Consider the following 15,697-nt stretch of genomic DNA (forward strand, 5'->3'; position numbering starts at 1 on the left):
TGCACCGAGAGTCGGTTATCAGTCCCATAGCAAATAGCTTCCTAGGTGTAAGATAGGTCCTATGAATATAATTAAAATTAATTTGCTGGTGATTGGGGTTGCGGGAAGATAATGCCACATTTGCCCAAACATCATCCCAGTCAAACTCGGGGTCCAACTCCGGGATATCCACACGCCAGATTGTATCCAATGATAAATTTTTATACGTGGATTGAATTAAGAGCGTATAAAAGTCGGAGACAAACCCTCTGGATGTCGTCCTGTCCACTATGAGCCTGAGGAAGGGGTGTGGGTGCAAGGCTTGAGCCCACGGTACGCCATGCGCCCTCAGTGCTGACCTTAGTTGAAGGTAAAGAAAGAAGGACTCGCCGGGAAGATCATAAAATTCTCTTAAGTCCTGAAACGCACGGAGGCCGTTCTTATCATAAATATCCTCCAGAGTATGCACTCCCCTCCTTTGCCATTGAGGAATATTAACCGGCTTGTGTCCAACAAGTAATTGCTGGTTATTAAAAATTGGAGAGTCCAGGTGCCAAGGGCATTTAACCCCACACGACCTCTGTACATTACGCCACGTTTGGATCACGTGAGTTATGATCGGTCCATACCTCAGCCGGCATTTCGCAATAGAGACAGTGGAGTACACTACATCCTGCAATCTTAGCGGAGACACCGCCGCCGCTTCTAAGGAGCGCCACGATACAGCCTCTACAGGGTCTAGCCAGCACATCAAAGGTCTCAGTGAAAAGGACCAGAAATACAGTTTAAAATCAGGGATTGCGAGGCCCCCATCTTGTTTCCTACGTTGAGTAGTAGCCCTTTTGATTCTCGGGCGTTTGTTATTCCAGACAAACTTAGATACCATCGATTGTACCTTGCGCCAGTGGTCTATTGGAGGGGGCAGGGGGAGCATTGAGCTAATAAAATTTATCCTAGGCAGGATGTTCATTTTGATTATGGAAGCCCGGGCTTGTAAGGAGTTAGGAAGGGACGACCACCTGTCTAGATCCTGGCGTATTTTATCATAAGTACCCGTGAAGTTGTACTTAGTAGTTTGGTTCAGCGTGGGGAATATCTCTATGCCCAGGTATTTAAAATGTTCTACTATGGGGATATCAGCTGGTAGTCGTACCGCCTTGGCCAGTTCATTAAGAGGTAGGCAGGCTGATTTGTTCCAGTTAATCTTAAAACCTGACAATTTACCAAAGTCGTCGATTATCCTCAATAATTTTGTGGCCGACCGGGAGGGGTCGTCCATGAAAATCAGCAGGTCATCCGCATAGAGAGCAATTTTGTGTGGAGTATTGTTGACCATTATGGGGACGATGTCCTCCGATTGCCTAATAAATTGGGCCAAAGGTTCGAGGGAAAGCGCGAACAGTCCCGGGCTCAGAGGGCAACCCTGTCTAGAAGATCTGGAGACTGGAAAGAGTGTGGAACAGTTTTTGCCTGTCAGTATCATCGCAGACGGCGAGGCATACAGGACTTTAATCATATGAATAAAACTCTTTCCAAGACCCATGACCTCAAGTACCTTCCACAGATATGACCACTCAAGTCTGTCAAACGCCTTCATGGCATCCAAAGACAGAACTGTGGATGGAGTTGTATTGTCTTTACTGTTATCGATTACATGCAACAGCCTCCTAAGATTATCTGCAGCCAGACGCCCCGGGATAAAACCAGTTTGATCGCAGTGTACCAATACAGACATAAATCTCTGCAGGCGACGGGCCAGCACCTTGGCAAACACCTTTAAATCGGCCCGAGAAGACTCAAGGGTCTATAGCTACCACAATCATTGGGATCTTTGTCCTTTTTGAGAAGTAAAGAAATCAACGCCATATTGACATCTCTTGAGAACTCCCCTTGTTCGATAGCGTAATTGATCATATCGAGCATCAATGGACCCAGTTGGTCCCAGAAAGCTAAATACACTTCGGGTGGAATACCATCCCAGCCTGGCGCCTTACCCCTCTGCATTTCAACAATAGTCTCCCTCAATTCTACGAGAGTAATCGGTCTCCCCAGTTCCTTGGCCTCTTCCTCAGAAATGTGGGGTATCTCAAGCCCGCCAATGAACGATTCAAATCTAGAGTCATCCAGATTACCCTCTGAGCTATATAACTGTGAGTAAAACTCTTTAAAAGTGTCATTGATCTTTTTCGAATCAGTAGTGACTGCACCCTGGCTCGTCCTAATCGAGGGGATATCTGAGAAATGATCATTTGATCGTATTTTCATTGCCAATAGATGGCTAGGTCTGGAGCCGTGAAAATAGTAATTTTGTCTTGTCCTATGTATCAAAAACTCAGACTGTTGTTTAAGTATGGAGTTTATTTCTTTTTTGACTATCTTACGTTGTGTGTTTAGTCGTTCATTATAGTCAGTTTGCAAGGATGCGTATAGGTCCGCATATAATGATTCCAGTCCTTCTAGCTTTTTTGACCGGGATTTTCGCAAATTGGAGGCAAATAGTGTGACATGACCCCTGATGAATCCTTTCAATGCGTTCCACAGGACCCTAGGGTCTTCTACTGTGCCAACGTTGATCTGCAAAAATTCAGCTAGTTTACTCCTGAACTCAGAACAGAAGTCATCGTTCTTTAGCAAGGTCGAATTAAAACGCCATCTGGGAGCTCTTGCGGAGAGCCTGCCAAAGGTTGCCGTAAGGAAAATCCCCTTGTGGTCTGAGAGAGCCAAGGGAACCAATGAGACATCGAAACTATCAAACATATTAGGGGACGCGAATGCATAGTCAATTCGAGAGAAGCTTTTGTGTCTGGCTGACAGGTGAGAGTAATCTCTGAGGGTGGGGTTGCATAAGCGCCAGAGGTCTGTGAGCCCCGTGTCTTTGGCCCACATCCTGAGGGCCTTAGAGGCCCGTTTCTGGTCGCTCAGATTCCTCATCATTGCTAAGAAGAAGTTATTAAGGCAATTAGATTTAGTCTGAGCCACGTCATCTAGTGGACAGCTCTTACAATGCATTCCGCATCTTCATTGAGGGTTAAGGTCAGAGGGTGTTGTTCTTGCTTGTGAAGCCCGTTGAGACATGTATTGTGATATTGGGCTACACAAATACCTTTGACTCAACTCTTAACACATTCTGCGCCATAAACGAGTTAACTCGTTATTGGCCGCCATGCGTTGAGCGCCAAAAACGAGTTAACTAGTTATTTTGTTTATTCGCTATATCTATTCATAATTCATAGCTGCAGCCTCTGGTATCCCCTTCAGAGCCTGTCTGAGCTGGCAGACGGTCAACACCGCCCTCTACTGCCAGGCGGAGATATTGCATCTCATTGAAAATGGGCTGGTGTGTTTTAGGAGGCGATCTGAGCCGAGCGGGCGGGGTTTAAATACTCTGGCAAACCAGTTCTATACAACGGTGGCATCGAGCAGTAACTCCGCCCGCCCGTCATTGTGAAACGGTCGGTAGTGTGGTGCGGACCTCCATGAGCATTATTTGGAATTGCGATCAGATATTTGGATTATCTCTTTTGCATTAGATTCAGATACAAGGTAAGAATATTATATATAAATTTGATCGTTGATCTGACATTTATTTCTACCCCGATCACAGCTATGTGTGGACCGTGTATGGCTGTTTACCGTTGGGTAGGAGGAGGGGGGGCGAGCGCCCACGCTACGACGGCCATTTCATGTATGGACGAGGAGACATACTAATGATAATCTAGTGTTGATTTCAGGATGATTAGATAATCAGCCGAAAAATTACAACGTGATGACTGGATTACAGTAAAATGCCTTTTTCTCGCCTTTTTCCTGGAATTACTGAAAAACACCCAACCATACTCTATTCAAAACGGTATAAAACGGAAATGTATGGATGAAAAAACAATCTGTCTCAGGCATGTTGACTAGAAGCAACTCACTGAGACTCGACAGCGTTATTAGACCCATAGATATAATATAAGATATATTTTAAGCACTCGCAAATGTCACAGTCTAAAACTATATCCATTGAATAAAGACCTGGCGATGAATGGGGTATCAATGTGTTAAAAGTAATGCATCCAATTTTCAAACATCATCCATGTACTCAAAAGATTTACAAACAAAATATTGCTCACATCCTGCATTAGCTATTAACACTTTGAGTGCCAGCGACGAGAATTCTCGTTAGTTCATGCCAACCGTTGAGTGCCAACAGACGAGAAATCAAATTTTTTAATCGTTATTCTTTTTATTATCGATTTCCATAAATTTTTCATCAATCTAGCCTCACGTTACCAGTGGGGATCTGTCTGAGCTTGAACAGGGAAAATACCGCCCCCTATCGTCTCTCCGGATGGTATTGCACCCCATTGGATTGGACTGAATGAAACGCATGGGGAAAAAGAGTCCGGATTCCACATTTTACTTGTCAGGCATGTAATCCGAGCCTATTGCAGTCATCGCCCACCATCAGAATAGCGTGGAATATGTCTTTCGACCACCCAGCGTTGGATCAATAAACGCGATCGATATTTGGAATGGCGATCAGGAATTGGAATAATCTTTTTGGAGAACATCTGATCTGAGGTAAGGAATCTATTTTACCAGTCTTGGGATAATCAGAGCTGTTTTCACCTATATATGCGTGCTGATCAGGAAATAAGATAATCCATTTTTCAGCCCGCATCTATAGCGTGCATAAGTACACATATACGGTACTATCGATAATCTAGCTTTTATTTGAAAACTATTCATAAATAGGCCGAAAAATGACAACGTGTTTTGTGTATTACAGTAAAGCGCGACTCCTGCAGAATCTTTTTTGTTGTTGTTGAAAGTTTAAAAAAAACGAGCGTTTTTCAAAATGGTATCAAACGGAAATTAACCGATTAAAAAAACAATCCGTTTCGACAATGTTGACTGCAAACAAGTCATTGATAAGCGACGGTCATATTAGAGTGGTATAGGTACCTGATAGAGTTTAGAGTGCATCAGAGTGGTATACTGTAGGTACCTGATAGAGTTTAAAGTGCATCAGAGTGGTATAGGTACCTGGTAGAGGTTGTTCCTCATATTGATCACCTCCTCCCCAGGCAGAGCAGCCAGGACCTGGGCCAGACTCCTCACTGCCTCTGGCTGGCTGTGGATCACTCCTAAATGAAGACCACTGGATAGACGGATGGATGGATAGACAGAAAGAAGAAGAAAGAAAGCCAATTGAGCCCTGTCACTGTAAAGAAAATGCAATCTTTGACAGAATGCATTTCTGAACCAATTTACATAAACAAACCAGGCAGCTAGTTGGGCACTGTTTAGGTTTGATTTGATTTGATTTGAAGTCTTTATTTCGAACATGCTATGAATACAACAAACAATAACAAAAAAAGAAAAACAACTCAATCTGCATGTTCGAAAAGGAGTAGGAAGAAGTATACACTTATTTAATCCTACCCCTTTTCCACTACTCAAATGAGTGTACTATTTTAAACATAAAAAAGAAAAGAAAAAAAAATATATATATATATGCAAAACAAAAACTATAATGTATAAAATAAAATAAAATAGAAAACAAAATAAAAATGTAAACACCCTTGAATATCAAGTCCCTTCCTCATCCCTGTACCTTGTGAACATAATTTCCTTATACATCAGTTTGAATTGTCTCATGTTTGGACATTGGTTCAGTTGTACATGACAAATACATACAGTTCTTGGACCCACAACTGCTCAAAATCTTACTCAAACCTATAATATATGAATGCAATATAAGGGAATATAGTCTGTGTACAAGTGTATACTGTACGTGTGTGTTATGTGTGGACCTACGTGTCTCCGTTCTCGTCCTGCGTGGTCATGAGGTGATGTTGGGGCCCCAGGAGGAAGCGTACGTCTCCTGTGACGGCGTACTGGAACAGCGCCCGGGCCTGCCTCTCAGCCACCTCCACCAGGCATTCCTCCAGCACACACACACCTACAGAGAAATGCCACACACACACCATTAGAATGGGAAACAAGCCAAGCACTATTAATGTACCAAGAGGCCACGAGTCTGCCCTGGTGGTGATGCAGAGATGTGTCGTAGTACATACAGTACGGATACGGTACGAGAGAAACAGGACCTCACATACATCGCAAAGAGAGACAGCAGGACATACTGTACCATACTGCTGGTTTTGGTAGCATGGTATACATGGATGACGCTTAAGTATAGCAGTACCCAGAAATAGTACACGTTAAGATTATTATCAATATTCATGTGTCACTCAAGAAGTCACTTTACATTTGTTTTTCGAGTCTACACCTGCTATAATGTGACTTACATTGATAATAATGAAATACTGACATTGTATTCCTCAAAAGAACCCCTTCTACATATAGTCCCGTGTGCCACTGCCGGCTCGACGTGATTCCAAACACACCTCTGTTTGGTTCTGCAGTCACGTCCTCTGCTCCGGGCTCCACGCCGGCCCCTCTCTCCTCACAGCTCTCCCCGTCCTCGAGGCTCCCTGGCTGGGCCGAGGCGGGGCCGTCGCCGCCATCGCTGTCGTCTGCCGCTCCACCCTGCGTGGCTGTAGGGGTGTGAACAAGGCTCGGGTTACAGATAAGGGGAATGTATACGCCCGGGTGGTGGTCAGCGCTGACCGATGACAGCTGAAGTGTCCTCCTCGTAGAGGTGGACCCAGAGGCAAGGCCTGAATGCAGACGTGAGCGCAAGTGCGTATGTTCAAATACGGCACACAATCTAGAGGGCGGCCTGAATGCATACAAGGACAATGGAAAAATGGGATTGGAGGTGAACAGATGCCGCTTCGCTCTAGGAGGTGGGGGAAATGGTTCAACTTCAACAAGAAATCCGCCAGGCATGAGGGAGAAAACGTGTGTTTATCTTCATAATGAATATGAAGTAGACTACTATGAATGCTTGGTAGGGTGGGATATCAGAAATATTTTCCGATCCCTGTGCCAAAAATCGCAAATTCTAAATTATGCCCATTCCTAAACGATTCCAGAATCAATACCCATTTTCTTTAATAAAAACCAAGCCAACATCGAATTGCTGATTTAAAGCTAGTTTTGGGAGGAATCATGTTTGAAATGATATGTTATTATTAAGGCTGTCAAAGTTAACACGGTATTAATGCACGATTCTATTAACGCCACTATTTTTTTTTAACTCACGATTAACTTTTCAGAAATGTTTTATTTATTTATAATATATTTTTTTTTTACTAGACTTCACTCAGGTGTATTATTGATACTCTCATTGATACTATGTTTGTTTCTGAGTCAAAGTGTGTGTGTGTGTGTGTGTGTGTGTGTGTGTGTGTGTGTGTGTGTGTGTGTGTGTGTGTGTGTGTGTGTGTGTGTGTGTGTGTGTGAGATATAGAGAGAGAGAGAGGGGGGTGAGAGAGATGAGGAAGGGGCAAGAGAGAAAGAGCTGGGAAAGTGTGTGTGAGAGAGAGAGAGAGGGGGGGGGGGTGAGTACTCAGCCCTTGTGTGGGTGAATGTAACAAGTTCCTAACGTTTTCTTTCCCCTATTATTTCATGCACACTTTATTCATTGTTTTAAATTATTATTTTCTTTTAAGTTATGTTGTGCATCACTCTGTTTTGAATTTGATGCAAATTCAATGCATGAGGGTCATCCTTTTGTGTTAAATGGCTGCATAAAGCAAGCATTTGTTGACTCATGTTGATAAGAGTATTAAAACTTGGAACTTGAAAAAGATCTGTTTAACAATACATTTACAATACAACAAAAAAATTTAAAAAGAAATGTATGCGATTAATTTGCGATTAATCGCGAGTTAACTATGGACAATCATGCGATCAATCAGATTAAATATTTTAATCGATTGACAGCACTAGTTATTATATGAAATTATCTCAACACAAAGAATAGAAATCATGACCAACATTAACCTTAAAAGATGCTTCTTTATATTGTAAATGTGTCAGGGGTGGAACACCACAGATCATCTCTAGGTCATAGTGTGTTCCAGGGATCCAGCTTCCCTCGAGACACTCTGTTCTAATCATACATCACATCTCATCTCGAGTCTTCAGAGGGTCAAACTTCTTTCCCAAATATACACAGTGCAGCTTTAAACTTCACTTGCATCTCTTGTTCGATCATATAACCGGAGTTACACGTGTAACCTGCACTCGCTCTGTTCCTTCTGTCCTGCCTCTGAAAGCCTGCAACCAGGGGGACAGCCCCTCAGCTCCAACACATGGCTGCACCAGACCGCTTACAGTATGTACGGTGTATTCATTAATTGTCCCATTGTTGTGCTTTAACCATTGAAACTACTCCACCAGAAAAACGAAACCTTTGCTAGGCAGGATGTTTCACCGGCTGTCCTGGTTCAGGATCTGAATCCTGTCTTTTTATTTCATCTGCTTGTGGTACTGGTTGATTTGCTGAAGCACTGTACAGAGCTACCGTACTTTTCGCACTATAAGCCGCACCTGACTATAAGCCGCAGCAGCTAAATTGAATGATGTGTACATATATAAGCCGCACTGGACTATAAGCCGCACGTGTTTTAATGTTTAATTACCATATGTAATTAGCATTGGGACACAATACTGTCAGACAAATAACAAGAATTAACTCATTTACAAGTTGTATTAAGTTTAGCAAATAAGGGAACAGATAAATAACATTTCAATGCAGTCAAAAAAGCAATATTTTGATTTTTACATTTTCGGGTTTGGTCACGTTGAGTCACATATAAGCCGCACCGTTATATAAGCCGCAGGGTCGAAAAATGGGGGGAAAAGCCGCGGCTTATAGTCCGAAAAGTACGTATATGAAATATGATGCAGAGGGCTGCTGTAGCCTATACTGTTTGCAGCGAGACAGAGAGGGGTGGAGAGAGAGACACACTCGAAGACGTTGATAGTGGGATGGACAATGTACACTTGTACCTTTTAAACAAATCTTGAAAGTAATGTCTTAGTTTTTACACCAGTGCAACCTAAAGAAAATGAATTGGCCTGTCTACGTAAAAAGGTGCAAGATGTGACCTGCTGCTGTCATTCAGTGACGCTAATATACTTGAGAGAATTTTGCCTTTCACATTATGCTGTTTTGCTTATTGTCTGAAGTGCATGTGAGACTGCTGGCGTGGCACCGGTACCACTCGGTACCCAACCCTAATGCTCTGTAGCCTATAGATATTGAATAGTAGTTTTTTTGTGTGTAAATATCAACAATGCTACTGTTGCGACCAAACACACGTCACATGTCTTCACGCCAGTTTTGCTAGTGTCCAACAGTCAAACTGATGCAAGTACAGCGAGACAATTCATATCATATTTCTCTTTCTAACCTTAAAGGGTAAGTTCAGAATTTTTTACCCCTAGCCCTATTTCCTACTCCACAGTGCACCAAAGGCAAAGACGTATGTTTTCAAGTATGTTTAAATGCCTTTTACAGTGGCCCCACTAACTTTACATTCATTGTGTGCTTAACTAAGGAGGAGCTGGGAATCCAGTATGAAGCACAGCATAGCTTGCGCTGAGAAATTACTCTATCCATCGACAACATCATGGATAAGTAGGGAATACCCTTACCCTTTAACCCCAAAAGAAGCATTATTCATTGTGAGGACTCGTGGACTCCTTGCTCCTCCGAATAATGAACACACAGATGGATACATGGTGGATCTCTCTCTCTCTCTCTCTCTAATATCTCACCATGTTTGATGCCAGCTCCATTGCCACCCATGCCAGCTGAGTATCCAGTGGTATAATTACTAGTGCCATAGTTGTAGGTGGGATAGCTCTGGAAGTAGCCTAAAGGACAAATACACGTTTTTTTAGACACAAATCTGCAATATAATTTATTTATTTGAATAAACAAAGTAGAAAAATATATAATACACTTCTTCTTGTAGCACTCTTCTAAAACAATGATAGACAAGCGAGAACAATAAAAGACAACCAAATATTATCATAAAAACAAATATACAAGCACAATATTGATGATCAAATGAAACAGAATAAAATAAAACAAATAAAATAATAACCTTCCTCATAATATTAAAACAACAACAACTTAAAAACCTATCTTTACTCGTTAGCTTTTAATTGTGCCCGACGGGTCCCCCAGCTCGTCCTCTTTGTTTGTTTGTATTATTTCTGTTTTTTAAACCACTATATAAATAAAGTTGACTTGACTTGTTTCAACAAGCACATGGGACTTATGCAATCAGGAAATGTGTTATTTGGGTTATTATTCCTTCAAAAGTACCTAGACTTGACTGGATGGGGGGAATAATTATATTATATATTAAATTATATTAAAACATTTCTAAAACTTTCTGGACAGGTCCCAGTTTCCATAATGGCTTCAGACATAATTTAAGATAAGATAAAAACATTACTAATAGATCATTATTATTTTCCATAATGGCAGAAACCCATTGTGCCTCACGCTCCAAAAATAATTGATTAAATTCACAAAGTTTTGATCCGACTTCGTGCATTTAATTTAACTATTTTAGGAGTGGAAAAACAAGAGTTGGGAGCCCTTCTTCATGATTTGAATACCTGTGTTTCACAGTTTGGCTCAGCACCAGAGACAGGGGATTTGCATAAGAACTACTAGTACAAACTAATTAGAAACCCACTCTGTACCTCCGCCACCAGGCCCGGGCCCTCCACCTGTGGCGGAACCTCCTCCTCCACCTCCTCCTCCTCGGTACATCCCTCCTCCTCCTCCTCCTCCTCCTCCATGACTGAAGTCCTGAAAGTTAGGCAATGTCTTCTGCCTCTTCCTCTGTACCTCCTCTTTGTCTGCACATAAAAAAACACATAAATAGAGGCACAAACATGCATGACATGTATACAAGTGTGCATGACGCACATACTGAAGCAACGTCACCCAAGCTTCTCTGGTCACCCCTGAATGAGATCAATCCTAAATAAAAATGCATTCTGCTTTTTCAGTATAGACCACACTGGATATTTTGTGGATAGACCACACTGGATATTTTGTGGATAGACCACATCAGCTATATTGATCGCTCTCTCTTGGTCTGGACACCAGTTCTGACCACAAGTATAGCACCTTGTAAACCAGAGGTGGGCAACCATGTCGTTTCGATCTCAAGGGGCCTCTCAGACGATCTCTGGATGATTTTGGAATCCAAACAAATATAGCCAATCACACTCAGGCTTTCTGTTTTCAACGTGAATCCCAACTAATCCCCGTCCTTTGAGGCTCTCTGGCCCGCCTCCTTTTCCCCCAGGGATCCACCCCCTGGGACGACATCATGAATAGCCTATAATCCTAGCTGGGATTATAAATATGCTGTTTTCAGCGAGGTTTTATTACCCGTTTTACAACCACACACCTGAGCTGACAAGACTGTGTAATAGAATGGCAAGAGACAGCAAGAGACAGAAGAACCATTTCCCACACAGAATGGGAAGAGGATTATTTTTTCGTCATGTCGAACAAAAGATGCACTGCCTGATATGTACCGGTAATTACTGTTACAATTATCTTCCGCATGGACATCACTGATGTGGAGATTACGACCCTGCAGTGTGACTTTGTTGTTAAAGCTCTTTCAAATCCAAAGGAAATGAGTGGATACTGGAGTCTGCCGGAGACGGACAACACCCCCACACCAGACAGTGTGTCATCAACCTGACAGCACTGCTTGCATCAACCTAGTCTGCATTTTTAACACATGAAGGTTTTCAAGTCAAAGGTCAGATCCAGAGAGAGATGACCACCTTGTGGCTGCTTTAAGAATTGCAACCAGTAGCTACAGCCCAGACATGCATGGACTTGTTGGTCCCAGTGCTATCTGTCACACTGAAGGAGCGCTACAGAGACAAGATTGAACATCTGTGCTGCAATAGAGCAGACATGAATATGGATTTCATGGCCTTTTTTCTTTAATAATAGCTGCTACTTTTACTCTGTTTTGCCTCTGAAATAAGAGAGAATGAATTTGCTGAAATATATTCATCATTTTGTGTTGTGCAATCAGATTATTCTTGTACAGTCTTCATTTTATATTAAAGTGAAAATAATAGCCATTACTTTTACTCTTTTTCTGAAATAAGAGAGAATGAGTGCAATATATTTATTATTTTATCATAGTTCTCAAACATCTTGAACTGAGAAATGTGCCCCTCTTTCTCATTATTGAAATGTGAAGTAAGTGCCACCATCAGCATTTTAATAAATAAGTTATTATTTAATTATTATTTGATAATATAGTGCATAACACTTTTCTCCCCAATAGTCAGAATGTATTTACATGTTTTATTATTAATATTAAATTATTGACTCATATGTTTGCATTATAATACAATTACAATACATTGTAATGTATGTACATGGAGAGGGTTAATGGAGACTGGCACTAAGGGGCAGTATTTCACTGCTCTCACTCCTGAAAGCTCAACAGTATTTCACTGCTCTCACTCCTGAAAGCTCAACAGTATTTCACTGCTCTCGCTCCTGAAAGCTCAACAGTATTTCACTGCTCTGACTCCTGAAAGCATTTCACTGCTCTGACTCCTGAAAGCTCAACAGTCTTTCACCAATAATTAGTTACATGCTGTAACACCTGCTTTCTTTCTTGTGATTTATAGCACAGAGCAACATATTTTCATGATCTCTGAAAGATGACTCATATCACATTGGCCATGACAGCATATCCTAGAATCTACCTTGGAAGGTTCAAGATTATTAGAAGCCTATCCTATTAGGCGGTCAGCTGGCGTAGCGGAGATTGCGTTCGTCACCAACACCGGAGACGCTGGATTCGCCTGTTCGAATCCAGCTCACAGCTCCGGCGTTGTCACCAGCTTGGCTGGCCGTTCACACTAATACAATTGGCTGTATTAGAGGGTGGGAAAGCTGGCGGGGTGGGTCCAGGTCGTTGTAAACAGCGACTCCTACAGTTCGGTCGGGGCGCCTGCTCAGCGCGGATAGGATCTAAGGGGGGTAGTGTGATCCTTCCACACGTTACACCCTCTCAGTGAGAGTCCGCGCTGCCAGGTGAAAAGAAGCGGTTGATTGGCTAGACATGTGTCGGAGGAAGCACGTGATAGCCTCCACTCTCCCAGACCGACTGTGGGGGGTAAGTGCGCAGCGACCAGGAAGGGGATTGGGAATTGGCATAACGACTAACATTGGGATGGGAGAAAATTGGAGGAAAAAGGAGGGGGAAAAAGATCAAAAAAAAAAAAGAAGCCTATCCTATTGATCACTGACCCAGCCCCCTCTCACAACATGAATGTAGTTATGTTTTCTTGTTGCAATGCTGATGAGATCAGCAACGGCCTCCACTTATCCCAAAGAGAGTTAGCACTTAGCAGGCAAAGTTGGTAGTACAAGTTGACATTGTGGAATAGACCAGTGGTTCTCAAACCTTTTCTTTTTATGTCAAGGAGTCCCGAATTGAAAAGTAAAAGGCCACGGACCCCCATTTGATAAGATTTAATTTCAGGGACCCCCATCTGAGAGGTTGTTGATGGATATGATTAGGTCAATAGATGTCTACTATTATTTGAGACAGTGGAGAGGATCAGAATAGTCACTATTGCATTCTGTCATTGTGCGAGATCACTAGTGAAGAAAATATTGGTGAAATTAAAGTGTTCCCCATTCTGCTGGGGAGGACCCCCTGGCGACCCCTCAAGCGCCCCACTTTGAGAACCACTGGAATAGACAACCTGGGTAGCAGTGTGACCAGTGCCTACCTATGATCTGTGGGTGAAGGGTTTGAGAACCACTGGAATAGACAACCTGGGTAGCAGTGTGACCAGTGCCTACCTATGATCTGTGGGTGGTAGGTGAAGGGTTTGGGCTCGCTGGTTTCGTTGTCTGACTTCCTCTTCAGTTGGACAAACACTGAGGTGGGCTTCTGCAGGTTCAGGTCTCTGTACTTGGGCGTCTTGAACACTATGGCAAACTGGTGGGGCAGGTGAAAGTCAGGTCATCACAATGAACTCAAACTAAGCATCAACAGTGTCATTTTCTGGTACCTCACTCAACTCCTCTGGCTGGTAGTTCAATATGTGAAAACAAATTGCTCACATAAGATCATGATCCAGATATAGGCCCAATCCCAATCACTCTCCTTGGCCCTATACCTCTCTGTTTTGCACGTGGCTGCATAGGGTAGGGTGTCCCGATTTGTTTTGTGGATCTAGGCGTAGTGATCATGTAGCCCTCCAACTAGCCCTCCAAACGGAGTGTTTTCAGATGCCGACTCCAAACGGAGCGGTAGAAGGGAGAAAATAAAGGACTTAGGTTTTTGTAGTGATATGTATATTTTGTATACATACACTGTAGGTTACGTTTCTAGGCCCTGCAAAAACCAAATCAGCTGATACACTCATATCACTACACAAATATGTAAGTCCTACATTATTTTACTACCGATGATAACGATGGTAACGAGGCAGGGGGAATTTCCTAGGTAAAGATTCCAACCCCTTCCCCTTGTAACTCTGTTCTGAAGTGCCAAGGGGTAGGGTCAAAGGGAAGGAATTGGGATTGGGCCATAATACTATGTAAAGCAGCAACACAACAGAATGCAAAGACTACAGGGCTGTGTTTTTAATGTATATCCCAAGTCAGTTGGACAAAGATCAATTACATGCCAGCGCTTGAGGGAAGCCCAGCCCAACATTTCCTGGACATTATTGGATCAGATGTGTAATGTGGAAGCACCTGGTGCTCTGGTGCAGTTTAAGATGTGTGACGACTGAGTGACGACGGATCCACCGGAGGAGGATGATTTTCAAGACAACGCTGTCCTGATGTACTACTGACCTGCCGGTGGACATCTGTAGGGGAGAAGTCTCCTAGTGCGTCCCACGTCAGCCCCGAGTCGTCTTCCTCATAGAAACGCACCTGGATGTCATCTAGTGTGCAACAGGCAGGCAAGCAGGCAAGCAGGTGCGTGCACACACACACACACACATACACATACACATACACACACACGTCAACATCTATATACATCTCTGTATCCTCAGTCTGTCTTTGTACCCCTCAAAGCTCAAGCATTTCTATATAGTCTAACTGCTACCACAACATTTGTACACCTCTAGGTATTTACCTAATTATCACTTTAGGACAATCAATCACCTCTCAAGACATTAATTTGACAATGTTCACGGTCAAACACTGAGGAGCGCAATGCTGGAACTCTGAGCTCTAAATCTACCAAAGGATCTTGCGTTCTATAGGGTTGTAGACTTGATACCGAAGCATAGAGGAAAAAGGTGAGAAAGGGCAGAACACAAGTCTCTTCATCCTACTTAATTTGCATAACAGCTGGGGAATTCCCTGCGGTTGGAAAAGCCTGTAAGATACTGTACTGGACCAGGGTTAACACTGTGGGTTTTAATATAATACAGTATATGTCAAACAGTACACTGTATATCATTTGAGTTGTGTTGGGATGGAGGCCAGAAGGCGTAGCCACAGAAGTAGTTCTGTCTTTTGCATGCATATACTGTACACCAGGGATCGGCAATAGGCGGCCCGCGGGCCGACATTGGCCCGCCAGCAATAATTTCTGGCCCGTCAGATTATTTTGAGAATATGATATTTATTTTACGCGCAGGAAATATTCACTCGGGACGCCAGGGTGTCTTTTATTGTGAAGCTGTATCTATCTACCGGTAGTCATCAATAGCACTATAGCCAATTGAAATGCTAGAAATGGTCACATGGACTGGGAGAACCAAT

At 42.8% G+C, this 15,697-nt stretch overlaps 1 protein-coding gene across 1 annotated transcript in view; it reads right to left on the reverse strand.

Annotated features, from left to right (window-relative positions):
- Positions 1–15,697, reverse strand: part of nfkb1 (nuclear factor of kappa light polypeptide gene enhancer in B-cells 1) — a 92,235-nt gene that overhangs the window by 27,104 nt on the left and 49,434 nt on the right. Inside the window, exons 10-16 of the mRNA XM_084331290.1 lie at positions 14,774–14,865; positions 13,769–13,907; positions 10,606–10,764; positions 9,664–9,762; positions 6,378–6,527; positions 5,785–5,929; positions 5,011–5,125 (exon numbers count right to left, since the gene is read on the reverse strand). Coding sequence (XP_084187416.1) covers positions 5,011–5,125; positions 5,785–5,929; positions 6,378–6,527; positions 9,664–9,762; positions 10,606–10,764; positions 13,769–13,907; positions 14,774–14,865 — 899 coding nt within the window. The remainder of the gene's footprint in view (positions 1–5,010; positions 5,126–5,784; positions 5,930–6,377; positions 6,528–9,663; positions 9,763–10,605; positions 10,765–13,768; positions 13,908–14,773; positions 14,866–15,697) is intronic.

The sequence above is a fragment of the Notolepis coatsorum genome (assembly GCF_963971535.1).
Source record: "Notolepis coatsorum genome assembly, chromosome: 16".
Taxonomy (NCBI): Eukaryota; Metazoa; Chordata; class Actinopteri; order Aulopiformes; family Paralepididae; genus Notolepis; species Notolepis coatsorum.